Consider the following 27,193-nt stretch of genomic DNA (forward strand, 5'->3'; position numbering starts at 1 on the left):
TGGTGCAATCAGTGTTGCAGGCCCAATAGTAGCACTTAATTTACAGGCCCTACGCACATGTAGTGCTTCTTAACTAGTGACGTATAAGTAAATAAATCAGCCAATAGGGCATGAGCCAATGGTACCATGTTTTAAGCAGCGAATACAAGCACTGTAGCACTGGTTAGCAGTGGTAAAGTGCACAGAGTCTTAAGTCAGCAAAAACAGGAGGTTGGAAGGTAAAAAAAAAAGTTAGGGGGAAACCAATCCAAGGATCCAATCCAAGGATGCCAGGTTTAACACATGTCCCTCCCAGCTGAAAGTGGGGAGAACTTTTCAACTCCTTGGGTGTTCTCTTCAACAAGGCGGAAGAACATAGAGAGACCATCAGCATTGGTGTAGTCTAGTCCAGGACGGTGTTCAACCATAAAGTTCATTCCCTATGAGGAGATGGACCCCCTCAAGAGTTTGGGAATCTCACTCCTCAACTGCATTAGCCACCTGAGGGGTCTGTTGTCTGACTGAACCCAGAAGTGGGCAAAAAACTGCTAGGGTCTCAGCTTTTATAGTGCCCAGATCATGGCAGAGGCATCCTTCTCTTTTGCGTTCCACCTCTGTTCCTGGGAAAGTAACCTCCTACTGATGAAGGCTACAGGTTGATCCAGGCCTTCTATATTTATCTGTGAGAGCACAACTCCTATACCATGCTCTGAAGAATCCTTCTGGACACTTAACTTCTTGGAGAAGGCAGGGGCCTTGAGCATGGGTGCTATGCACATAATGTCCTTCAGGGTGTCAAAGGTGTTCTATCATGCCTCTGTCAAGATCACCTGACGTGGCTACTTCTTAGAAGTCAGCTCTATCAAGGGTGCAACAATGGTGCCATAACACTTGACAAATCTAATGTAGTGTACTGTGAGGCCTAAGAAGGCTCTCACCTCTGTCTATGTCTTGGTGGGGGTGGGTTCCCAAGCCAGAATGGTTTCAATCTTGGTCCGGAGAGGCTGCACATTGCCTCCTTCTACTTGGTGACCCAAGTAAACCACTGAACCTGCCCTATTTGGCACTCGCTGGCCTTGGTAGTCCGGCCCGCCTCCTGCAGAGTCTGAAGCACTTCCTTGAGGTGCCACAAGTGGTCTTCTGAGCTAGAATTGAACACCTCAATGTCATCTAAGTGGGCGGTACAATGAGTACTGAAGTCCACTACTAGCATACAATACAAGTTACTGGCCCTGTCTATAAGTAGTACCATATGGAAGAAACTTATCAGTCAATTAAGTGTGCCCACCAGGTATGTGCCAATTGTAGTATAGTTTCAAAGGAGGAACTCAAGCACTTTACCTCAGGTTAGCATGTATGGTGTGCAGAGTCCTATGGTCAACAAAAATAGGTCTAGTAAAATAAGAAAATAAATCTGAGGGAATGCCATGTATAATATGGTCATTACCAACAATAATTGACAGTGCTTTTTATAGCAGTATAATACACTACCTCCCCAAGAAAATGTTTTTTTTTCTTTTGATGGGGCGAGGCCCGACTAATGTTAAAAGTGTGGAATCCCTAATGGCATGTTATGAAAATGGAGCGGTAACATAAAAATGAGCTGTAATGACATTTCACTGTATATGTGACTTATTTATTGAGAACAATAAAAAGACAATGTTTGTGATACACAATGGAGTATTTTGAGGATAATGGAAATAAAAGGGAAACAAGAGCAGATATACAGGGATCACATTAAAAAGCGACAATAAGTACTGCAGTGAGAATTTATTAAATGGTTCAGGCCGTGAAGCAGTGGTAGAACTGTGAGAGGAGTGTTGTCGGAGTGGAACTCTTCAGTGGTTTCCTGGCATATAGGAAGTTACCATGGCTCTACTGTTCTTCATCGATTACAGTACTGATACTCAATTGAATTCCCAATAACTAGTGCACATTGCAGGATTAGAATTAAACAAGCATTGCCATAGCCAATAGGTCTCGCCTTTGGGACGTTATAAGTGTTTAGCCATGCGGCACTTGATGTTGTTGCACTAGGGATATTGTGCTGGATAACAAAACATTTATAAGGTCCCAAAGGCGAAACCTATTGGCTATTCCAACGCTTGTTTTCCTTCTAGGGAATTTTATCCTGGTATGCCTGTGTGGCCGATGAGAGTGGTGAAATCAAACCGTGAGGTAAGTAGCTTGTGTTAATTTGTTCAGAGCATCCTGGGGAGGCGGTGCATTGGAACCACTGGGGTAGAGTGTGGTTTGAGCTGCGAGGGCAGGAAATGTTGGCTGGGGCGTACCTTCATTTTTTAGCAGAAATAAGGTAAAGGGAACTAATGCAGGACATGCGAGAATGACATGGTTGATACATAGTAGAATGGTGCTAAACAAAACAGCACAGGAACAGAACAATCAAGCAAAAATAATCTGTTTATAAGTAGGTTCGTAATGGTTCTGCTGGAAGAGCTCTGAGAAGGCAGGCATAACAAATGTAGCAGAAGTTTGTGTGTGAGCTACTGCAGCAAACCTGCAATTGCAGAGGGCGGTGCATTTGACATGATGAAGAGTTACAAGAAGGAAATGCAGATTTCAGGATCTTTTCGGGGCATTGGGATCCTAAAATTGATCTAATCCAGTGTGCAGCCAGTTATGAAGAAAGTGAAGATCTGGTTGTGTTCGTGTCCGCCTCTTTTACAGGGTCTGAGATCACAAAGCCAGCAGTGCTCTTTACTCGTTATTTACAGTTTGCAGAGAATAAGTGATCTTACAAGCATCTAAAGGAGTTTGTAGCCCAGGTGGGGAATGGGAAAGACTTCTTTAACTCATGAATAATGAGGAATGGTGCTTTACTTTGGCACTGATCTGTGAAGTCCTGCTTAGGCAGCAGTGTAAGTGGACATCCAGGTATTTTGAAATTGAGTCTGCTTCTCAGCCCCTTCTCCACCCCCCACTCCGCCCCACCGAAGCAAAGCTATTGAAAGGGCCCATAATATGGTAGATTTTGGTGTCATTTGTATAACAGTGGTCAAAAAATGACTCAGTTGGAGGATTTGAACAATTTACAAAGGATTGCTCAGTAAAATGCAAAGCATTGGCTAATGCAGAAGGTAACCATATACTGAAGACCAGGAGCAGTTTCTCAACACCTCGTTCATAGTCCGGTACAAAGAAGGGCAACTATCTAATGCAGGGACTGGTTGCTCTCCTGACAGAATGCTGTTGAAGACACACCTGCAAGTAATCAGTGGTTTTTTAGAGTTAACATTATTATTTGAACACGCTTTTGGTGTCTTAGTTACGCTGCTGGAACGAGGGAGCGATGGAGCAAGGGGATTGTTTTCCTGGAGACTAGCTCTATTCAACTGGCAGGTCTTATATTTTATTAAGTTTGCTGACACACCTTAAGTAAAGGCCTTATTCCGAGCAGGGAAACTCCTATTTTTGGGGATGTCATCTCATTTAGACAGACGACTTTGGATACTTTGGAAGATGTGATACCAGCCTTGATGTTAAATGTTCATCTTTGTAAATGTTACTTTGGTTTTTAAAGAAGGTAGTATTCGAAGGCATAATAAACAAGGATCAGCTAGAGGGATTTTAATGGCACATTCACCTCGCTTTATAGAATATTAACATGTGCAATAATTCTCCACTAGGTGGCATATTTGTTTCATAATATTTGCTTGAATTTCAAAAGAAGTCAGCTAAACAGAACAAATCCACAATTTGAACGTTACACTGCTTCTGTAACAGAAAACATTGCAAGCATAATAACAAATTTCTACCTCCTACGGCTCTCACGAAAACGTGCTTACGGACAATTAAGAAGGACATGGGTTATAATGAGCTATTATGTTCACATTTAAAAAACAAGCAGCAAACAAAGAAATGAACTGTTGCTCGTAAACTTAAGCCATCTGCTGAGCGAGAGCCGATCCAAGCACAAATGTGGAGGTGGGTGTGTCTCTTGCCTGGGTGGAGAGCACGCGCCATGTAATGAAAGCCCAAGGAAACCTGAAACAAAACAGATTGCCCCTGCGTGCCCCTGCGGGCTCCTGAGAGCAATACGCTCTGGGACTAAACATTTCAGAAAAAGCTTGGATATCCACACGCCTTTGGCCAATTGCGTGCTGCAGCCGGACGCAAAGGCCAATAGCGTGTGAGCACCAAACACACAAGCTTGTCTAAAAGCTGAAGTGATTCAAAGTGGTCGATTTTCTATGCAGCGCATGCGCTGCGCTAGGCTCGACCTAATAAAAAACAAGGAGCAAACAAGGAAATTAAGTGTGTGCTCGTAAACTTAAGCCATCTACTGAGCGAGAGCCGAGCCAAGCACAAATGTGAAGGTGGGTGTGTCTCTTGCTGTGGAGGGCACGAGCCATGTAATGAAAGCCCAAGGAAACCTGAAACAAAACAGATTGCCCCTGCGGGCTAACGAGAGCAAAACGCTATGGGAGTAAACATTTCAGGAAAAGCTGGGACATCCTCACGCCTTTGGCCAATTGCGTGCTGCAGCCAGACGCAAATGCCAATAGCGTGTGAGCACTAACTATGGGCGAATTTCGCCGATTTGCAGTCCGTGATATCTCGCGAACTCGCGGATTTGCCCAAATATATGTGACCACATGTGTCTGTAACTTTGCCATCGCGCTGAAAGGTGCTGAGGTCCCTCGAGTGAGCTGTCCATCACAGTTAGGAAAGGTCACGAAGATGTTGCATACCCTAGTGTGTGTGGGGTGGGGCCAAACGGACGGGGCTTCCATGCGAGTTCACATGCTTCTTGTTTATAAAGGGTCAGAGACCAATCAGAGCAGCAGATGAGAAGAAAGCAGCCTCCTGGTCACTGCAATAACACGGGGATTGCGCTCGAGAAACTCATGGATGCAAAGACCTCCATCAAGGATTACATCTAATTGTAGGCGGTAGATATGGGGAGGAAGCACACCTGCCTAGTCTCGACCATGCTCACTAGTTGTTTGGGCTGGTCACAGGAAGTACACGGGGATTGCGCTCGAGAAACTCGTGGATGCAAAGACCTCCATCAAGGATTATATCTAATTGTAGGCAGTAGATATAGGGAGGAAGCACACCTGCCTAGCCTAGAGCGTGCTCACTAGTTGTTTGGGCTGATTATAATGCATTACTGAAATTGAGCTTCAACTCAGGCACCTGCTTTATTTATATCTGTAAGTGCTTCCTGTTAAGGTTTCATTTTTGTGACAGGAGTATCGTGCCAGAATGAATCCTGCCTGCATATTTATCCACGAAGATGCCACTGTGTTGTACCATACCTCTACTCAACTGGAGTACTTTCTACTGGCTAATCAGTAAGTGCTACCTCGTTGGGTAAATGTATAGTGCTTTTGCTACACTACAGCTGCATAAAGGGCCAGAAGAGTTGTCTCCAGTGACCACGTGTGCCACCACGCCCTTTGGCGCCGAGGTCCCTCGAGTGAGCTATCCATCACAGTGGGGGAAAAGGCGGGAAGACGTTGCATACCCTAGTGTGTGTGGGGCGGGGCCAAACGGGCGGGGCTTCTATGCGAGTTCACATGCCTCTTGTTTAAAAAGGGTCAGAGACCGATCAGAGCAGCAGATGAGAAGGAAGCAGCCTCCTGGTCACAGGAAGTACACGGTGATTGGGCTCGAGAAACTCTTGGATGCAAAGACCTCCATCAAGGATTACATCTAATTGTAGACGGTAGATATAGGCACACCTGCCTAGCCTCGACCGTGCTCACTAATTTTTTGGGCTGAATGTTACTGAATTTGAGCTTCAACTCGGGCATGTGCGAGCGGATTTGCGGATTTTTCGGCAATTTCGCGAGATTCACGGATTGAGTAATTGCCAAAAATCTGCAAATTCCGCGAATGGAGCGGATTTTGCGCCCATACTTAGTGAGCAACACACGCACAAGCTGAAGTGATTCCAAGAGTTTGATTTTCTAGTGCAGCGCCTGGGCTGCGCTAGGCTCGACCTAAAAAGGTCAACCTAATTCCATCAAAAATTGCATAGGAACAGTTAAAAATGTACAAGGATAGTTAGAACTTAAAAGCCAGTGTTTAAGAGAAATATTAGATGCGGGAGGGAAGCATCTGGAGACATGAAGAGCATAAATGTTAAAAACAGGGTTCCTGGTAATCAAAATTTCTTTTGGGAAGGATAACATTTCCTTGGGGAAAGAGTTGATTAAGGCCGATAATACCACAAACAAAATTTAGTTTTTAACCCCTTAGCTGCGGCGGCTATTTCGCCTCAATGCTAAGGGGGTGGGGGGGCCGCGTGGCGCTCCCATGCTCGTGACGGAACCGCTCCGTCACAAGCCTCGGGTGGGCTGTGCTTATGAGGGAACGGTTCTGTCACGGCCCCGCCCGCCTAATAGAACCTTCAGCGCAGGCTTGGAATTTGCGCCGTGCAGGCACGACGAGCGGGCCGTGACGGAACTGTTCCATCACCTGCACAGCCCACCCGATGCTCGTGACGGAACCGTTCAGTCACGAGCACGCAAGGGGTTAAACATCTGACTCCGCTTCACTTTGTTGAGTTAACGCTTAGTTATTCAGTAAAACTGGCAGACAACCTGAGCAATGAATTTACTAACGTCTTGGCTACTAAAATATAGTCTATGGTAACTAAGATTAGGAATTCACCTCACTGTGGTACCTGCCTTAGCAGTCCTTAGCTGAGAATTTTACCTACTGTCCTGATCTATACCTGAAATATGCACAAACTGGAGAGGGGTAACAATGTAAAGAGGAGCCGGTTTGGCTTTCCTTCAGATCTATAACCTGCGTATGTCGTGAAGTAATGCTGTGCAGGTATGTAATCCATGCTTTGCAAGATACTTTATCCCAGTTAGCCCAAAACATGCTATAGTTACTCCAGTGATAAACTGCTATAATGTGTCACAATCCGGCACACATTATAGACCCAAATCCTAATTGCTTTTTGTATCCAAACATATTTGATTCCATGGGGTAACAACAGCATGTGTAGGGCTTATGGGAAAAAAACCTTTGGACAGCAATCAGTCAGGTATTCACTTCGCATTTGGTATGGAGTCAGCCCTGGCTGATATCAAAAATAAACTTGGGTAGATCAATGATTTAGCGGTAACCAACAAGCATTAGGTAATTGCAATTTCGGCTATCTTTGACAGTAAATTATTGAGAGACTGGACAGAGGCCTTAGTATTAGAGGAATGGTTAGAAACAGATAACCTTTTTTTCAAAAGGGACGCATGCAACAAGTAAAAATTTTATCTTGCCTGAATCAGCCAAAATGCTGTGGTTGTGAGTCTGTCTGGGTTCAGCATTAACTCCTCTGTTGCTCAGTACATAGGTTTTCCACTGGCTGACGTATTCAAATTATGCAGGCTGTATTACTTGATGTATGTTGATACCACTCATCTGATGGACAACTCATACATGGAGGCGATGGCCTTGTTCAGCAGCAAACCTGTCTATCGTGTATTACACTGGATGCAATAGAGCATGCTAATCGTTCAACAGTGTTCCTTGCCTTTTGGCTAGGAAATCCTTTTGGTTGTCCCCCGTTCAACTTTCAACTGGCTGAGCATCATGCCATAGACCACACTCATGTTTGTCTCAATGAAAAATCTAAAATTGTGTCTTGATCAAATTTTGCAAACTCTTGAAAAAGATTTCCCAGGTTAAAGCAGGCAGCTATCAACTCTGCCATGTCAAATATATTTTCCAACTTGTCATTATAACCAAGGGAGTGACTCTCTGCAATGGATAATGCTGCGTATGCATTAGAATTAAACTCTGTAAGCTTGGGTTTTCAGTCTTCTCTAGTCAAAAATCTAAAACCAAACAGTCAGACTTGCTTTGAGGCTTAATAATCAATCAATTGTCGTAATTTGACGATGGCCGGGTTAGCGCTTAGCTTTGCTACACGTTATTCTCCTTAACTTGGCCTTATTCGAAAACGCCATTTTGTATGTTACGGCGGCCATTTTAGAGAATGAGCTGCCTCGTGGTCAGCATGCCCTTTAGTCCTTTGTCCGTGCCACTGACCACTCAAGTTTGCCCAGCAACAGGCTATTTTTAGTAACGGTCAAGCCTGTACATGCGCAGTTCTGACTGAGCAGTCACCCCTTAGGAATGTTGTGCCAAACTGACCAGTGGTGTTGCAACCCCTCCCAAGAGTTGGCTGTGTTCCAAAAATGACCATATATGTACCTAAAACTCTGTAACCATGTACCGCCTACCTTTTTATTTTTTGAAAACTGTATAAAAGAGGACTCGCACCGAAGTTCGGTGTGATACTTCTTGCATTGCCGAAGGGTGCTGTAGGAATGTACCACCACCCCATGGGGTCTTAATAAACTTGTCTTTTGTACTTTTCAGTTTCCGTGCCAACAGTTCTTTCGGTGTAATGGGTATTCTGTGGAGTGTGTAGGCCTTGGGAACCTAATACCACAAATTGGCGACCACGAAGGGACTCATTGGCGACTCGGATGCCCGAAGGAGAGGTCGTGACGAAGGTTTGGAAACTCGCCATGGACGCGTTCGCTGCCACTGAGTGACCCGAGTCTTGGCACCCACGGTGTTTTCTTCCCTTCCTTCTGATCTGACCTTCCAGGTGGCGCCGGTCCCCGACTGAGATTCTGCTCGTCTGTGTTGCTGTACAGTGCCCGTTTGGCTGATTCGATCAAAGACCTTGGCAGTTGGAATCTGGATATTTGAGATTTGGGTAAGATTTGTGATTGGTAAGGTAGTCTGCGGACGCTTACAGGAGTTCTATGACTGTGATTATGATTTGAGTTAGCTAACATTTTGACTTTGTGAATTTTGAATACATATGTGCAGTGCACTTCACATAGGCAGGCATGTAGAGATGTTTCTCTAACTTCGTTTGTACTTTGAGCGGCACATTTGTGTGAAGTATTGTAAGTGCCATTTTTTACGGTATCACGTTTTTGTGGTACTTTTTGAACATGCCTGTTTTAAGCACACTCCGAGGGATGTGCTGTCTTGGAAATGGTACCACATATAGGTTAAATGAATCTCAGCCGGCTCCCCCAGAGGGAACACCTAATCGTGATATGTATGTTAAATTTGGCCTTCCCCCTATACTGTACGGTAAATTATGGCATAAATATACTAGAACCGATCCCGAATTGCAATGGCCACTACATGGGTCGTTTGATTTACGAAAGGTTCAGTTTGTGGAGCAATGTTTGTTTCAGCGCAGGTCTAGACAGGATATGTTTGATTGTGTGCGAATGTGGGAGAAAGCAGTGCAGGAACGTATGAAGCGTGAGATTGCCTTGGCGGACAAGGAGCAGCGCAAGGCTGCTCGAGACAAAGCTTTACAGCTGGAGGAAAAGGAGGCGCAGGAGAAGAAAGAAAGGGTAGCACGGGAACGTAATTTGCAAACGACCGGTCAATTTCCTATTCGACGTCCGCTTTATCCTGTCCTTAATAATGAAGTTGATGATTTTTCGTTATTAGATCGATCTCCGCCTCCGTATGTTCAGCCTACGGCCCCGACTGAGGATTCCGGTGATGAAGGTCGAGATAAGTCGAGTACCAGGTTAACTGCTGAGAGAGCCGCGGAATTGCGTAGTTTTGCTAGGAAACTGAATCTGAATAACATAACTATGTCAGAACTTAATGCTGAACGGAATAAGTGGTCAGAACGAGAACAGATGTGTTTTTTAAGTACTTTTGCAGATGAAGTTGTTGCCCGATTTCGTAAAAATGCAGAGGAATTAGAATCTAAGGACATATCAGTTCATCATGAGCATATGCGTAAAGGTCTATTTGATATGTCAGATGCAGATACCTTTTTTCTACAATTGGTCCAGCTACGAGATGGGGCGTCCAGATTGCGGGAAGCACGAAAAGCAGAAAAACAGTCCGTGCCGGGGTCGACGGAACAGTCCAAACAGTGTTCTATCCTGGGTTCAGATAAGAATTCTAAAGTGCATGTTATGCCTATGCGTGAAGCTGCACCTTTGTATGTTCCCCCTAAAGGGGACGGTACAGATGAAGATAAAATGTCGGCAAATGCAAAGGGGTATTTTGTATATAATTGGGTGTATACGCCTTGGAACAGAGCAGATGTTATGGCATTGAAAAACGCTTTACCTGATCTTCGTAAGAATCCGGCAGCATTCTATGAAGGGGTGGAGGGGGCCATTTCTTCTTGTGTTATGACTCTTGTTGATATAGATCTTTTCTTTGGATTAATCCTTCCCCCGGATATGTGGAGAGCGATTCGAAAGACTAATGATCAAACGATGTTTGGGGCAACTTGGAAGGAGATAGGTCAGGCTGATTTAGACAGGGAACCTGCATGCAAACCATGTGACTTAATTTTAGAACTTCCAACGTCTATTTTGAACAAATTGAAAACGCTTGTTCCCCCTAAAAAGATTGATTGGACTATGTTAGCTTCGTGCAAACAGAAGCCAGACGAATCAGTATCTGATTTCTTTACACGTTTTGAGGAAGCGTTTCATGATTACAGTGGTCAATCATTAACAGATGATACGGGTAGGCATCTGTTTGTTGATAAGTATGTGGCTAATCTCCTACCGGAGATTGCAAAACGGTTGAAAACAAGTGAAAGTTCCTGGACCACGGCGACCCCTGCGTCTTTGTTAACTATGGCTCAGTATTACTGGGGTGAATGTAAGAAATTGATCTACATTCTGTCCATTAAATTGTTTTTTGTAATTTTCTCCCTGAGTGTACTGGGGTAGCTCAGACGTGGGTCCCAGAGCCTCCACACCACTGGAGTCAAGCTAGCCGGGCTGATGAGAGGTGTTACCTCGAAACCGGTCCGGTCCTCGGATGCTTGATTCCGGTCTGGGAAAGATATGGCTGTTGTAGTTCGGACTGGACTGTTCCCATGGGGCACAGGGTCAGAGCTGATTTGCATAAAGCCATTATCTGACCCAGGATGGTGTGGAGTGCAAAAAGCGATGGATTTAGGCCCAGATCCTTGTACTGGGGTGAATGTAAGACATTGATCTACATTCTGTCCATCAAATTGTTTTTTGTAATTTTCTCCCTGAGTGTACTGGGGTAGCTCAGACGTGGGTCCCAGAGCCTCCACACCACTGGAGTCAAGCTAGCCGGGCTGATGAGAGGTGTTACCTCGAAACCGGTCCGGTCCTCGGATGCTTGATTCCGGTCTGGGAAAGATATGGCTGTTGTAGTTCCGGCTGGACTGTTCCCATGGGGCACAGGGTCAGAGCTGATTTGCATAAAGCCATTATCTGACCCAGGGTGGTGTGGAGTGCAAAGAACGATGGATTTAGGCCCAGATCCTTGTACTGGGGTGAATGTAAGACATTGATCTACATTCTGTCCATCAAATTGTTTTTTGTAATTTTCTCCCTGAGTGTACTGGGGTAGCTCAGACGTGGGTCCCAGAGCCTCCACACCACTGGAGTCAAGCTAGCCGGGCTGATGAGAGGTGTTACCTCGAAACCGGTCCGGTCCTCGGATGCTTGATTCCGGTCTGGGAAAGATATGGCTGTTGTAGTTCGGACTGGACTGTTCCCATGGGGCACAGGGTCAGAGCTGATTTGCATAAAGCCATTATCTGACCCAGGGTGGTGTGGAGTGCAAAAAACGATGGATTTAGGCCCAGATCCTTGTACTGGGGTGAATGTAAGACATTGATCTACATTCTGTCCATCAAATTGTTTTTTGTAATTTTCTCCCTGAGTGTACTGGGGTAGCTCAGACGTGGGTCCCAGAGCCTCCACACCACTGGAGTCAAGCTAGCCGGGCTGATGAGAGGTGTTACCTCGAAACCGGTCCGGTCCTCGGATGCTTGATTCCGGTCTGGGAAAGATATGGCTGTTGTAGTTCGGACTGGACGGTTCCCATGGGGCACAGGGTCAGAGCTGATTTGCATAAAGCCATTATCTGACCCAGGGTGGTGTGGAGTGCAAAAAACGATGGATTTAGGCCCAGATCCTTGTACTGGGGTGAATGTAAGACATTGATCTACATTCTGTCCATCAAATTGTTTTTTGTAATTTTCTCCCTGAGTGTACTGGGGTAGCTCAGACATGGGTCCCAGAGCCTCCACACCACTGGAGTCAAGCTAGCCGGGCTGATGAGAGGTGTTACCTCGAAACCGGTCCGGTCCTCAGATGCTTGATTCCGGTCTGGGAAAGATATGGCTGTTGTAGTTCGGACTGGACTGTTCCCATGGGGCACAGGGTCAGAGCTGATTTGCATAAAGCCATTATCTGACCCAGGGTGGTGTGGAGTGCAAAAAATGATGGATTTAGGCCCAGATCCTTGTACTGGGGTGAATGTAAGACATTGATCTACATTCTGTCCATCAAATTTTTTTTTGTAATTTTCTCCCTGAGTGTACTGGGGTAGCTCAGACGTGGGTCCCAGAGCCTCCACACCACTGGAGTCAAGCTAGCCGGGCTGATGAGAGGTGTTACCTCGAAACCGGTCCGGTCCTCGGATGCTTGATTCCGGTCTGGGAAAGATATGGCTGTTGTAGTTCGGACTGGACTGTGCCCATGGGGCACAGGGTCAGAGCTGATTTGCATAAAGCCATTATCTGACCCAGGGTGGTGTGGAGTGCAAAAAACGATGGATTTAGGCCCAGATCCTTGTACTGGGGTGAATGTAAGACATTGATCTACATTCTGTCCATCAAATTGTTTTTTGTAATTTTCTCCCTGAGTGTACTGGGGTAGCTCAGACGTGGGTCCCAGAGCCTCCACACCACTGGAGTCAAGCTAGCCGGGCTGATGAGATGTGTTACCTCGAAACCGGCCCGGTCCTCGGATGCTTGATTCCGGTCTGGGAAAGATATGGCTGTTGTAGTTCGGACTGGACTGTTCCCATGGGGCACAGGGTCAGAGCTGATTTGCATAAAGCCATTATCTGACCCAGGGTGGTGTGGAGTGCAAAAAACAATGGATTTAGGCCCAGATCCTTGTACTGGGGTGAATGTAAGACATTGATCTACATTCTGTCCATCAAATTGTTTTTTGTAATTTTCTCCCTGAGTGTACTGGGGTAGCTCAGACGTGGGTCCCAGAGCCTCCACACCACTGGAGTCAAGCTAGCCGGGCTGATGAGAGGTGTTACCTCGAAACCGGTCCGGTCCTCGGATGCTTGATTCCGGTCTGGGAAAGATATGGCTGTTGTAGTTCGGACTGGACTGTTCCCATGGGGCACAGGGTCAGAGCTGATTTGCATAAAGTCATTATCTGACCCAGGGTGGTGTGGAGTGCAAAAAACGATGGATTTAGGCCCAGATTCTTGTACTGGGGTGAATGTAAGACATTGATCTACATTCTGTCCATCAAATTGTTTTTTGTAATTTTCTCCCTGAGTGTACTGGGGTAGCTCAGACGTGGGTCCCAGAGCCTCCACACCACTGGAGTCAAGCTAGCCGGGCTGATGAGAGGTGTTACCTCGAAACCGGTCCGGTCCTCGGATGCTTGATTCCGGTCTGGGAAAGATATGGCTGTTGTAGTTCGGACTGGACTGTTTCCATGGGGCACAGGGTCAGAGCTGATTTGCATAAAGCCATTATCTGACCCAGGGTGGTGTGGAGTGCAAAAAACGATGGATTTAGGCCCAGATCCTTGTACTGGGGTGAATGTAAGACATTGATCTACATTCTGTCCATCAAATTGTTTTTTGTAATTTTCTCCCTGAGTGCACTGGGGTAGCTCAGACGTGGGTCCCAGAGCCTCCACACCACTGGAGTCAAGCTAGCCGGGCTGATGAGAGGTGTTACTTCGAAACCGGTCCGGTCCTCCGATGCTTGATTCCGGTCTGGGAAAGATATGGCTGTTGTAGTTCGGACTGGACTGTTCCCATGGGGCACAGGGTCAGAGCTGATTTGCATAAAGCCATTATCTGACCCAGGGTGGTGTGGAGTGCAAAAAACGATGGATTTAGGCCCAGATCCTTGTACTGGGGTGAATGTAAGACATTGATCTACATTCTGTCCATCAAATTGTTTTTTGTAATTTTCTCCCTGAGTGTACTGGGGTAAGTCAGACGTGGGTTCCAGAGCCTCCACACCACTGGAGTCAAGCTAGCCGGGCTGATGAGAGGTGTTACCTCGAAACCGGTCCGGTCCTCGGATGCTTGATTCCGGTCTGGGAAAGATATGGCTGTTGTAGTTCGGACTGGACTGTTCCCATGGGGCACAGGGTCAGAGCTGATTTGCATAAAGCCATTATCTGACCCAGGGTGGTGTGGAGTGAAAAAAACGATGGATTTAGGCCCAGATCCTTGTACTGGGGTGAATGTAAGACATTGATCTACATTCTGTCCATCAAATTGTTTTTTGTAATTTTCTCCCTGAGTGTACTGGGGTAGCTCAGACCTGGGTCCCAGAGCCTCCACACCACTGGAGTCAAGCTAGCCGGGCTGATGAGAGGTGTTACCTCGAAACCGGTCCGGTCCTCGGATGCTTGATTCCGGTCTGGGAAAGATATGGCTGTTGTAGTTCGGACTGGACTGTTCCCATGGGGCACAGGGTCAGAGCTGATTTGCCTAAAGCCATTATCTGACCCAGGGTGGTGTGGAGTGCAAAAAACGATGGATTTAGGCCCAGATCCTTGTACTGGGGTGAATGTAAGACATTGATCTACATTCTGTCCATCAAATTGTTTTTTGTAATTTTCTCAGTATTACGAGCGGCAGGAATTAGAGGCTAAAGAAAGTGTTGATAAGAAAGCGAAGGATTTGAAAACGAAGGTGATGTTGGCACATGTTCGCAGTGCGCAATCTAGAGGGAATGATAGAGGCAGGCGAGGAGGGGGTAATGCGTCGTACGGTCATACCGATATTGCTGAGGACCAATGTGCATATTGTAAAGAGTTTGGGCATTGGGCTGAAGATTGTCTGGTGATTCGTGAGCAACGTAGCCAGCGTGGTCGAGGAGGTGGAAGGTCGAGGAATAGTTATTCGGGAGTGAGAGGTGGTGGAAGTGACCGTGGTAGGTTTGAAGCGAGGGGTCGTGGTCAGGATGAACGAAATACCTTTGATAGACGGAACCAGTACCAGATATCGGAGGGTGAGAATGTGGAGCATCAGGATTATGTGCATGCATAGGATTGCGTAGGATGGAGTGTGAAATCGGTTGAAGTGCCAGTAGATCAAAGAGGTCAGCGGGCATTTTGGGTTCTACTGATCAGTTTTTAGTTGACACAGGAGCTACTCGTAGTGCTTTGTCTAAAAACTTGGTTCCAAGGGCTCCCCTGTCTGGCGAAACGATAACATGTATAGGGTTTGATGGCACACCCTCTCCTAGCCCATTATCACAACCCCTTGCACTTTGTATTGATACATTTTTTAGCTTTTGCCCATTTTTTTTGTCACCTCACAAACCAGATAACATTATGGGCATTGATTTGCTCAAATATTTTCGAGCAACGATACGCTGTGCTCCTGAAGGAGTGCAGGTTATTTTGAATGACAATTACCCAGATTCAGACAGATTTTGCACTGTGAAGGAAATTGAAGCATTAGCCTCTCTCCCGCACGCGTTATGGGCGACCTCGGATACGGATGTGGGACAGATGCTCATTCCGCCTATTCGAATTACTGTCAAGGAGGGAGTACCTTTTCCACGAGTACCGCAGTACAAGATCTCTAGGGAAGGTGAATTTGCCCTGACGCACATCGTTCAGGATCTAATTATTGCAGGAGTAGTGGAGGAAGTCCCTTACAATGTCTGTAACAGCCCTATTCTGCCGATTCTTAAGAAAGACACTGACGACAAAGTCTATCGATTTATTATTGATCTGATAGAAATTAACAAAATTGTCATTCCCCAATACCCGGTGGTGTCTGACATCACGACATTGCTTACATTGGTCCCCCCAACTGCGACGACCTTTTCTGTTATTGACCTTAAGAACGCGTTCTTTTCCATTCCCATTCATCCTGACAGCAGATACCTATTTGGCTTTACGTTAAATAATAAATCGTATAGATTTTGTCGTGTTCCTCAAGGTTACACAGAGAGTCCTAGCATTTATAGTCAGGCTTTGAAAAGACAGCTTGACTCTTTTGAACTGCAATCCGGAGTAGCCCTTATACAGTATGTTGATAATCTCCTGTTGGCTGCAGACTCCTATGCACAATGTGAGGAGAGTACACTTGCTTTGCTTTCCTTTTTGGCTCAGAATAATCATAAAGTCTCTAAGAAAAAGCTACAATACTGTAGACCCAAGGTGACCTACCTCGGTCATCTATTGTCTAAGGAGGGGCGTGCATTAACATCTGATCGAATTCAAGCGATTGTAGATACACCTGTCCCCCGCACTCAGAGAGATGTACGTGCCTTTATAGGATTAACGTCCTTTTGCAGACAGTGGATCATGGGGTTTTCACACATTATCAAACCTTTGTTAGCGTTATTGTCCAAAACTACACCAATGCCCCTTGAATGGACAGATGAATGTCAGAATGCTTTTGATCAACTGAGACAAGCTCTTTGTTCTGCACCCGTGTTAGGTATACCAGATTACACAAAGATTTTCACGTTGTACGTGCACGAGAAAGATGGGTGCGCGTTATCAGTGTTAGTGCAGACACACGGGGATAAGCAGAGGCCATGTGCGTATTTCTCAGCCATTCTTGGTCCTGTAGCGCGAGGGTTACCTGGGAGTTTTCGAGCAGTTGCAGCAACAGCAGTGGCTATATGGCAGAGTGAGGGAATAGTTTTGTCGCACAAATTGTTGGTGCTAGTTCCCCATGCAGTAGATGCCCTGTTAAATCAAACGAAGACTCAGTATCTTACGAGCGCACGTTTGACAGGATATGAGCTCACACTTCTGGTGCCACATATCACACCGAAAAGATGTGCTACCCTGAACCCTGCTACTTTATTGCCATATCCGGTTGAAGAGGGCCAGGAGGAAAAACACCATGATTGTGTTTTCCTGACTGAGGAACAAACAAAGGGTCATGTCGACTTACAGGATATGCCACTTCCAGATGTGGATGGGGAACTGTGGGTTGATGGATCGTGTTTGAGGCTGCCAGATGGCACGACTTCTGCAGCATATGCGATCACGACACTTAAGACAGTGGTAGAAACAGCACGAATACCCCAGAAATCAGCCCAAGCAGCGGAGCTGATAGCTTTGACAAGAGCCTGTGAATTGAGTGCTGGCTTGTGTGTGAACATCTACACAGACAGCCGGTACGCCTTCGGAGTAGCGCATGACTTCGGCCTACTCTGGAGAGAGCGTGGGTTCTTAACTTCGCATGGAGTACACATTATGTACGGAGAACTAGTGCGTGATCTCCTAAACGCGTTACTTTGTCCAAAGAAAGTGGCGATAATCAAATGCAGTGCACATAAAAAGGTCACTGACAAAGTGGGACAAGGTAATGCTTTTGCAGACAGTATAGCAAGACAAACGGCTATGTCACGAAACGACTCCCCCATGTATGTACTGAAGTCGCAGGCTGAGCGATGGCACGATGCTAGAGCAGAGATATTAGACATTCAGAAATCAGCGACTGAAGCAGAACTCGTAACATGGGCAGCAGAGGGGGTGCTGGATGATGAGGGTTGTTGGAGGAGCAAGGATATGGAACGATGGAAATTGCCTGCAGCTTACTTGCAAGCGATGGTCCAGATGACACATGGGTTGCCACATGTTGGAGCTCTTGCGATCACTCGATTGTTAACACAAGTTTGGGAGCACCCAGAGATTGCCAACACTGCCAAGAGAGTAGTGCAGACCTGTTTGATATGTTTACAGCACAATCCTGCAAAAGGGACGCATACTCCGAAAGGAGGGTTCGTTCCTCCTTCTGCACCATTCGAGGTACTACAAATGGATTATATCCAGCTCGAGCGTTGCAATAACCTTAAGTATGTCTTAGTGGTGGTGTGTGCCTTTAGCAAATGGGTTGAGGCCTTCCCCACGAAGGATAATACAGCTTTGACAACAGCTAAGGTGTTGCTCAAAGAGTACTTCCCTCGATATGGCGTTTGCAAATTTTTGTGGAGTGATAATGGTCCCCATTTTGTTGGGAAAATTGTGGAATATGTGCTAAAGGGATTGGGGATTCAGCAAAAGTTCCATGCTGTGTTCCATCCTCAGTCAGCAGGTCTTGTCGAACAGTACAATGCCACTTTGAAACTAAAGTTGGCTAAGATTGTGGCGTCCACATCTTTGAAGTGGCCGGATGCCTTGCCGTTAGCATTACTCTCTATTAGATCAGTGCCTCACTCTCGAACTGGCCTCACACCTTATGAAGTGGTGTTTGGAAGGCCAATGAATATATGGGGAGTTCCAAAGCCGCGATTGTTACATGATGTGCCTTGTATAATGATGAACGATTATTTGGCACGATTAACAAATGGTTTACTTTCTATTCACCAACAGGTTCGAGAAGCGCTCCCTGACAATTCTATTGGAGAGGCTCACAATCTTCGTCCTGGCGATTTTGTTATGGTAAAGTCGTTTGAGAGAGCGAACAGCTTGGAACCGAGGTGGCCTGGCCCCGAGCAAGTCCTGCTTGCAACTCGAACGGCTGTGCGAGTGACCAACAGGAAGCGGTGGGTGCATTCATCTCATTGCCGTCGCGTCTCTCCGGACCTGGTGAATCCCACCGTGCTGTCTGACTACAGAGACATCTTGGACGAGGAGAAAAGCCCAGCTGTGACGTCGGCCGAATCTGAGGGAGCCTTCCCGGACCACACTGTTTCTGGACAACAGCGTTACAATCTGCGGCCACGATAGGAAGAAGATTTTTTTTTGGTGCGAGACTGGTTGAGTTACCGCTCTGGGGTTTGTGAAACGGAAACCGGGAATCTCAAGGGGGGGGGATCAGTTCTGCCAAGAGTAGCGACACCCGTCTTGACCCCGGAGAAGAAAACAACGGCTACCTCGGAGCTCAGCACTCATATTTTTATTTTTTTAGTTGTATATTTGAGACATTGTGAACTCTTTTGAACTATGGCGTCTTCTGCATCACGAGACAAAAGAATTCTTGGTGCTATATTGTTTGTATTGACAATTGTGGTAATAGCGGTGATAGCCTGGGTAGGCGAACTTGTGGTGCCTGTACGAGAACATTTGCTGCCGACTACCCTGGCTCCATCTGAACATTTTCACTTCACCTTACCCTATCACGAAGAACGGCACCGACAGACTTATTTGAACAATAGCTTCATTCAAATCTTGCATCATACTCACAATATGACGAACACTTCTAACTGTTGGGTATGTGGGATGTTGCCTGGGCACCAGAAGAAAGGAGGCACACCACTTATCCCACTCCCGTTTTCCCACAATGGTTCCTGCAATGCTTGGTATACTCTTCTATTCACTTTACGCTGGCCAATGAAAGGGGGGGTGCTTTTCCGTTTAAACAAGATATGATATCATGATCGGGACGGCTATCCACAAGCTGAGGGTACTCGATTTGAATGGGAAGAGTGCCGCCCCGACAACGTGTCTGCACCCCGAATTTACAGTAATCAACGGAACATTAATATGTCCAGCTCTCATGTTATTAATGTTATAGATACTAAGGCTGATCTCTGTATACGAAATAAAGGTACAATCCCGGTTGGAAAAAGTGAATGTAGCACCACACTTACATTTGACAGTCCGAATGGCATATCATTTGTGGCATCCCGAAATACATACTTCATCTGTGGTAATAAAGGTTATCATCGTCTCCCGTTAGGATGGTTAGGCACGTGCTATATCTCTTTAGTATTGCCCCCTGTATATATTGCCCCACCAATGTACCATAATGACTATATTTTATACCACGACTTTGTGCTAAATAGAGTCAAGCGTGCTGTAGTTCTTGAAGATATTGATCAGACCGATACTGCTCTGCAACAATATGTGGATTTTAATTTGGGTTTGTTTTCATTTGTGGGAGCTGCTCTGAACAGTCGAAAGATACGACGACTGACCCGTGTTGTTGAGGCTGTAGCTAATGATACTGTTTTTGCATTAGGAAATATAACTGAAGAGCTTCAAATATCTAGAATTGTTACGCTCCAGAACCGGATGGTTCTAGATGTAGTTCTAGCCGATCGAGGGGGGGCATGTAGAATTATCGGAAGTAGCTGCTGCGTTTACGTTCCAGACAACTCACCATCTGTATATGATGCCATATCTAAATTGCATAAAATTGCTGCTGAGATACATCCGGACAATGGTACATGGACCTTTTCGGGGTGGTTCTGGTCAATGCTTAGTACATGGGGCTGGAAGCTATTGACAATCTTATGTATTATAGTTGGGATATTCTTCTTCTTGTGTTTATGTATACAATGTGGCCCTGCATTATGTTCCATGTGTTTATCAGCCTGTATTCCATCTAAACGGACTCTTGCCCAAAATGAATTGATGCTTCATAAAGAAGTGGCTCAAATGATGTCGATTGATATAGAAGATGAGTATCCTGATTATGTTCACTATGAGGTAGCTTCAGCTAAACGCTAAAAGGGTCGTCTGTCGTAATTTGAAGATGGCCGGGTTAGCGCTTAGCTTTGCTACACGTTATTCTCCTTAACTTGGCCTTATTCGAAAACGCCATTTTGTATGTTACGGCGGCCATTTTAGAGAATGAGCTGCCTCGTGGTCAGCATGCCCTTAAGTCCTTTGTCCGTGCCACTGACCACTCAAGTTTGCCCAGCAACAGGCTATTTTTAGTAACGGTCAAGCCTGTACATGCGCAGTTCTGACTGACCAGTCACCCCTTAGGAATGTTGCGCCAAACTGACCAGTGGTGTTGCAACCCCTCCCATGAGTTGGCTGTGTTCCAAAAATGACCATATATGTACCTAAAACTCTGTAACCATGTACCGCCTACCTTTTTATTGTTTGAAAACTGTATAAAAGAGGACTCGCACCGAAGTTCGGTCTGATACTTCTTGCATTGCCGAAGGGTGCTGTAGGAATGTACCACCACCCCATGGGGTCTTAATAAACTTGTCTTTTGTACTTTTCAGTTTCCGTGCCAACAGTTCTTTCGGTGTAATGGGTATTCTGTAGAGTATGTAGGCCTTGGGAACCCAATACCACACAATCACACAATCAATCAAACAGTACTTGTAAAGCGTGGATTATCACCCGTGAGGGTATCCAGGGGCTGGGCTGCGGGTTTTTGTCAAGGAGCCAGGTATTGAGTTTCTTCTTGAAGTCTGTCATTGAGGGTGATGTTCGGAGGTCAAGGCGGAGGGCATTCCAGGATTGGCGGCAAGGTGGACGACGGAGCATTCTTCTGGTGTGGCCGAGGCAGCAGTGGAAACATGGTGTCTGTGGAAGGGCAAGGTGGGCTGAGCGGAGGTTTCTTTTTGCTTCGTGGAAGCTCAAGAGGTGGTTCAGGTATGCTGGTCCTTGGTTGTGGAGGGCTTTGCAGGTGTGGGTCAGTAGGTTGAACTGGCATCTTTCCTGGATGGGGAGCCAGTGGAAGTCTCTCAGGTGCTGGGTGGTGTGGGTTCTTTTGTGCTGGTTGAGGATTAAACTGGATGTTGCGTTCTGAATGGTCTGAAGCCTTCTCATGAGTTCGCTGATGGTGCCTGCATATAGTGCGTTGCCGCAGTCCAGGGGGCTGGTCATGAGGGCCTGCGTCACTGTTTTCCTGGTGCTGATGGTAAGTTATTTGAAGATTTTGCAGAGCATGCAGAGAGTGTGGAAGCACGCTGAGGAGATGGAGTTGACCTGTCATTTCAAGGAGAGTTTGTTGTCCAGGATGATGCTGAGGTTGAGGCCATGGTCTTTAAATGTGGGGGTGGGTCTGAGTTCCGATGTCCACCAGGTGTCATCTCAGGGGAGGTGTGGCTGCCAAAAGTCATTACTTCGCTTTTGTCCGTGTTAAGCTTCAGGTAGTTGTCCTTCATCCAGGTGGAGACATTTCTCATGTAGTGTGGAAGTTGGACTTGTCGTGGTGGGGTCAGCTGGGAGCGTGAGAATGAGCTGGGTGTCATTGGCGTGGGAAATGATCCTGATGTTGTGGACTTTGATGATGTTTGCTAGCGGTGTTATGTAGATGTTGAAGAGTGTCAGACTGAGGGATGAGCCTTTCAGGGTGCAGCAGATGGTGTGTTTGTGTTGTGAGGTGAAAGGAGAGATGGAAACTGATTCACTGGGTCCATCCTGTGAGGAAAGATGCCATCCATCTAAGGACATCCTCTTCAATTCCAATCTGGCATTGCTGTTTGATTAGTGTGTGGTGGAGACGTTCGAAGGCTGCAGAGAGGTCGAGAAGAATAAAGGCGGAAAATATTTCTCTGTCGAGTAGGGTGCAGATGTAATCTGTTGTAGCCATAAGGCCCGTCTCAGTGCTGTGGATGGCACAGAATCCTGATTGAGAGGGGTTAAGTAGGTTGTTTCTCTCCAGGTGTTTGGTGATTTGGAGGTTCATGTCCCTCTTTTACAGGACTTTTGTGACAAATGGAACAGTGAAATGGGGCGGGAGTTCTGGAAATCACTGGGGTCTGACCTCTCCATTTTTTCAGGTGTTGGGAAAGAAGGCCGAATTGATGGAGGCACTGAGGATGGTGGTGAGCTGGTAACTGATCTTCTTTAGGTTGCAGAATTGATGAGGGCAAGGTTTGGAGGGTGCTCCTGAGTGGATGGAATTCATTAAGGCAGTAGTGTTTGGTGTGCTGAGCTGTGTCCATGTGGTCGCTGGAGATCTTGGTGAGGTGAGGAGGTTGGTAGGATGGGAATCCAAGTGTATATGGTGGCTATCTTGAGATGGAAGTAGTCTGCTGGAGATTTGCATAGTTTTTGTGAAGCAGGAATCGAGTTTTCAGTGACAGATGGGCAGGTGAACTCTCTGACACTGGTGAAAAGTACCATGGTCTGGTTGACGCTAGCCTCAATGCTGTTTGCCAGGGCCTCATTTTTGGTGTCTCTGAGTTGGTGGTGGTAGGTGTTGAGAGCAGACTTGACCCAATCAGTGTTGTTTCTGCTGGTGCACAATCTTCTTTATAGGTGTTTGCATCTGGTTTCATAGTGCTGAGTTCTGGGGTGTACCAGCTGACTCGTTTGATTGATCTGGATCTAAGCATTTTGGTTCATTTGGTAGGGCGACTCGGTCTGGTGATCCAGACATTGAGGTCCTCAACTATTTCATTCAGGTTGGCAGAGACGTCAGGTTGGGTGTTGCTGAAGGCGTCGGTTCATTGGTGCTGTGAGACTTAGGTCCAACTTTGGAAGGGGCACTGTGGTGGTTGGGGATGGTGCAGGGTAGTCCGGGGATGTTAAAGTGGATGATGTAATGATCGAACCAGGTGTGTACTGTGGTGTGGCTATATCTGACTCTGTGGCTGGCTGCGAAGATGGGGTCTAGCATGTGTCCTGCTCTGTGAGTGTGGTATGAGACCAGTTTAAGAGGCCAATCTTATCCATACATTCCAGGAGGTCTTTGGAGTTGTTGTTTGTGGGGTTGTCCACGTTAAAGTTGAGATCTCCCAGAAAGATGTAATGTTTGGAATCAATGGCAAGCGGGGTGATGATTTCTATGATGGCATCGCTGAGCCCAGTTCACAGGGTCCTGGAATCCTGTATGCCAGGGTGCCTTTGATGGTCGTTTTGTCATCGGTGTGGAGCTGGAAGTTCAGGTGTTCCATAATCACCATAATTTAGCCTTCAGTGGTGGTGCAGGTAAATGACCCCTTGTGTACGATGGCGATGTGTCTGTGTCTGTTGGTAAGGTATCAGTGTTTCATCTTGAATCCGTTAAGTGCAGCAGTAGCGATGTCGGGGGCCGATGCAGGAGTGAGCCAGTTCTCTGTTATGAAGGTCACGTAAGGGGAGAGGGTGGAGATAGTGTCCCAGACTTCTGTGGTGTGTTGGCAGAGTGATCTGTCATTGATCAGGAGGCTGTAAAGGTGCTCTGGGGAGTGCCGACTGATGGAAAGGCTTCGGCTGCGTTTCGGCGAGGGCGGTTGACCCAGGGATAGATGTGAACTAGCAGTGGAGGCAGGTGAACGGTCCTGCTGTGAAGCGAGGGGATGTAAGGCAGCAGTTGTTGCATCTGGGGTCCAGGGCACAGAGATCTGCGATAGAGTACCTGTGGGAATCCGGAGGCCGAGAGTTCCTGGCGCTGGTCGCGGTCCAGGTGCAGACAGGGTTGCCTTTGGAACGCCAGCTACACGCGGCCACACTGAGGTCTTCATAAGATAGACCCTGGGATCCATGCTGGGGAGTTGGGAAAAGATGGAAAGGTCACAGAGGAATGGAGAAGGGGGAAAGTTGCAGGGGTGTCTGGGGCACAGGTACCTGGGTCTAGGGTGACCCTGACCAGGGCGGTAGGTGGGGTATGCTGGCTGGGGAGGCTGCTGGCTGGGGAGCCTGCTGGCTGACGAGGCTCTCTCCAAATGCAGGTGAGGTCGCCCAGTTAGCTGTGGAAGAGACTGGTAGCAGCGGAGAGCTGGCAGGGACCTGCTCACTAGAGCCGCCCTGGTGCCTCCATGAAATAGGTCCTGGGAGGGGTGCTAGGATTGGAAGATGGCAAGCAGGAACAGCAGGAAAGGACCCAGGGGAATGGCGAGGTGGGAAAATGGCGAGGGTGCTGTTTAGTGAGGCTGCGGGCTGCCGGGGCTGCTAGCTGGTGAGGCTGTCTCCTAATGCAGGAGCTGCCCTCCAGCAGCTGTGGAAGAGTCTGGAAGCAGGGGACAATTGGTAAGGAAATACAAAGACTTATGGTACTTGACTAGTTTTAAGTGGAATTTCAACTTGAGCTTAAAATTCTGTAAGAAGCCATACTCATTTGAACAGCAAGATGAGGAAAGCATGAGCAGGGATCAGAACATGGATGTGCATGGGGTTATTCTGGCAGTCCCACTAAGTATTAGTTAATCTTGTGACCATTTTGTTCTCCAATAGAAGGAGGTAGCCCCGCACCTAGACGCAACCCTAAGGATGCATTGAAAGTGGCAAATAACCAACAAAAAAGAAGTTACCCTATGTTTTGTGGAAAACATAGGGTGATCTAAAAATATCGCCGTCAGCATGAATAAATTAAAAATTGCGAGAATCAAAATCTTGGTGGTGTTGGACAATCAAAACTCTTTCATATCCAATCCGAAACTGTGATCATCGTTCTATGTTTTATTGCTTGCACAATATTTGTATTCGGCATAGTGTTCTAGCCTTCTAAATACATGTACAGCAATGAAGTAAAGTGTTTTGGTAAAATATGTTCTAATATGGAACCAATGCCTGAACTGAAAAATAGTGCGCAGTTTTGTGCTGCTCTTTAAAGTTACATCTTACCTGGTGAAAAGGAAACACGTCTATCTTTCTTGTGGGTTTCGTAACCTTTTTCTTGACAGGTTTCTCTATATACACTGAAAAGAATATAATTAACCTCAAGTTAGATAAGCTGCGAGACCTTGAGAATTGCAATTTAATTTAATTTAGAATTTACAATTGTATTTTGTGTAGAAATATCAACTGTGCTTGCATTGTGGATATTGGGGAATAGACGCAGAGGAGTGTGAGTGTCTGTCAAAGTCGCCTGAATAAACTCACTCCTGTTTTTGTATTTTAAAAAAGTAGTACATGAATAGCTAGTACCATAAACGTTCTGATTTAATTTGGAATTTATGGCTTATGAAAATAGCCAGAGTACAGCTCCAAAAAGATAAGACCGCCAATTTCTACTTCGAGATACTAAGGGTTTCGGGGATTACAGCTCTCCCAACATACCTCATAGGTTGATGTGGCTCCGTGTAGCTCTCTTCTGCGGTAAGAGAAAAGCGCATAGGTTGTGGTTCTTCAGGTGGTGGTTGTCTATTGAGACTGTTAAAAGACATAACGATTGGAAGCAGTGTGAGGGTCAGATCAACTGATATCATAAAACAAGCAGATGGCTACCAAATATCTAAGACCTGTAGTCTCTACTTAACTAGGTAGAACTTCAACTGATTAAGAAGTAGGTAAACACTTGACACCTGTGAAAAGCCAGAAGGCCATTAGTCTCCTCGTCGTTATAATTCATTTCCAGTAATACATCATCAACAACTGGAACCATTATACTCCTAAATACACATTAGCAAGCGTTCATCTCTTGATTAAATGTCAAACATGCTAAAGGTACTGACACTTGCAGCAGTTTTCGTCAGGCAGACACCCTCTCCTTCATTTGGTAAACAGGCAGAAGCAAATAACAGGCTTGTTGGGCAAACGAACCATCAATGTCAGCCACAGTGTACGTACGCCAAAACTTGAATGTTAGGAATTCTTCAAAAATGTTGAATAATTCTTTACTTTACTTTATCTCTCGATTCCAAAGTCAATTGCCAAGCTCCACACTAAAATCTACAATGTCAAAGCAAACCTTTTTAGTCGAGCCTATGCAGCGCCGACGCGGTCTCTTCGGGAAATGCTGTATTCAGTTTGAGAACTTACATCCCGGCCATACGCTTGTATTTTCTGGCTGCATTGTCGCTCTCATATTCTTTATTCCTATTTGTTTATGGCATGCATTGTGTATGCCTCTTGTAGTGTTGATCCCTCCCCGAGAGCAGGGACCAAGTACAATTTCACTCCACTAGTTACCATTGAAGCATCTGCTTTTGTTTGTTTTTAGCTCATTTGTGTTTTCAGTCGCTAGAACTGGAAATCTGTGCTTTTATTTTCTCAGTATGCGTCACACTTCAAGTTTCAGAGCACCTTTTATATTATCTGCGCGCACCCGTCAGCGATTTATGTTTCAGCGTGTCTTTTATTTTATCAACACTGTGCCCGCTTTACAGTCCCCGTACTGATCCCCTTCAGGTGTTATTCAAGCTGAAGTGCCTAGTTATTCACTTGCCTCTTTGTCTGTAGAGCCTGTTGAGTTTAGTTGAATGTAATCCTCTTCTTTCAGATGGAGGGCGCATGCTTTGAGTGTATCACTGAATAGGCAACTACTTCTCATTTGCTGCTCTGATTGCTCACCCTTATTTCAAATTCCACTTAAAGAGACCAACTGTCCTGTTGTTCTGCAACTTGGCCCAGTTCAAGATAAAAGCATTTTTCTTTTGCAAGTAAGTGTGCTATTTATTTGGATTTTTTTACTGGTTTCTGCAGGTAAACAAGGTGGTTAATGTAGCAAGTATGTGCGTTACACTCTTACAATGTACAGGGTCTGGTCAGTGTTTGTGCTCCACTAGCCATTGGGGGATATTGGGGGATGTCGCCGGTGCATTAGTGAGTTGGGTTTAGGTGACAGTGAGGCGCATGGGTGAGTCAGTGTG

The 27,193-nt window shown here is 46.1% G+C and overlaps 1 protein-coding gene across 1 annotated transcript in view; it reads right to left on the bottom strand.

The window, feature by feature from the left end:
• SH3GL3 (SH3 domain containing GRB2 like 3, endophilin A3) overlaps positions 1–27,193 on the bottom strand; it is a 762,914-nt gene that overhangs the window by 65,513 nt on the left and 670,208 nt on the right. Inside the window, exons 7-8 of the mRNA XM_086959002.1 lie at positions 25,662–25,754; positions 25,227–25,300 (exon numbers count right to left, since the gene is read on the bottom strand). Of these exons, the coding sequence (XP_086815128.1) occupies positions 25,227–25,300; positions 25,662–25,754 (167 nt within the window). The remainder of the gene's footprint in view (positions 1–25,226; positions 25,301–25,661; positions 25,755–27,193) is intronic.

Source organism: Lissotriton vulgaris, chromosome 2_1, assembly GCF_964263255.1.
Source record: "Lissotriton vulgaris chromosome 2_1, aLisVul1.2, whole genome shotgun sequence".
NCBI classification, from domain to species: domain Eukaryota; kingdom Metazoa; phylum Chordata; class Amphibia; order Caudata; family Salamandridae; genus Lissotriton; species Lissotriton vulgaris.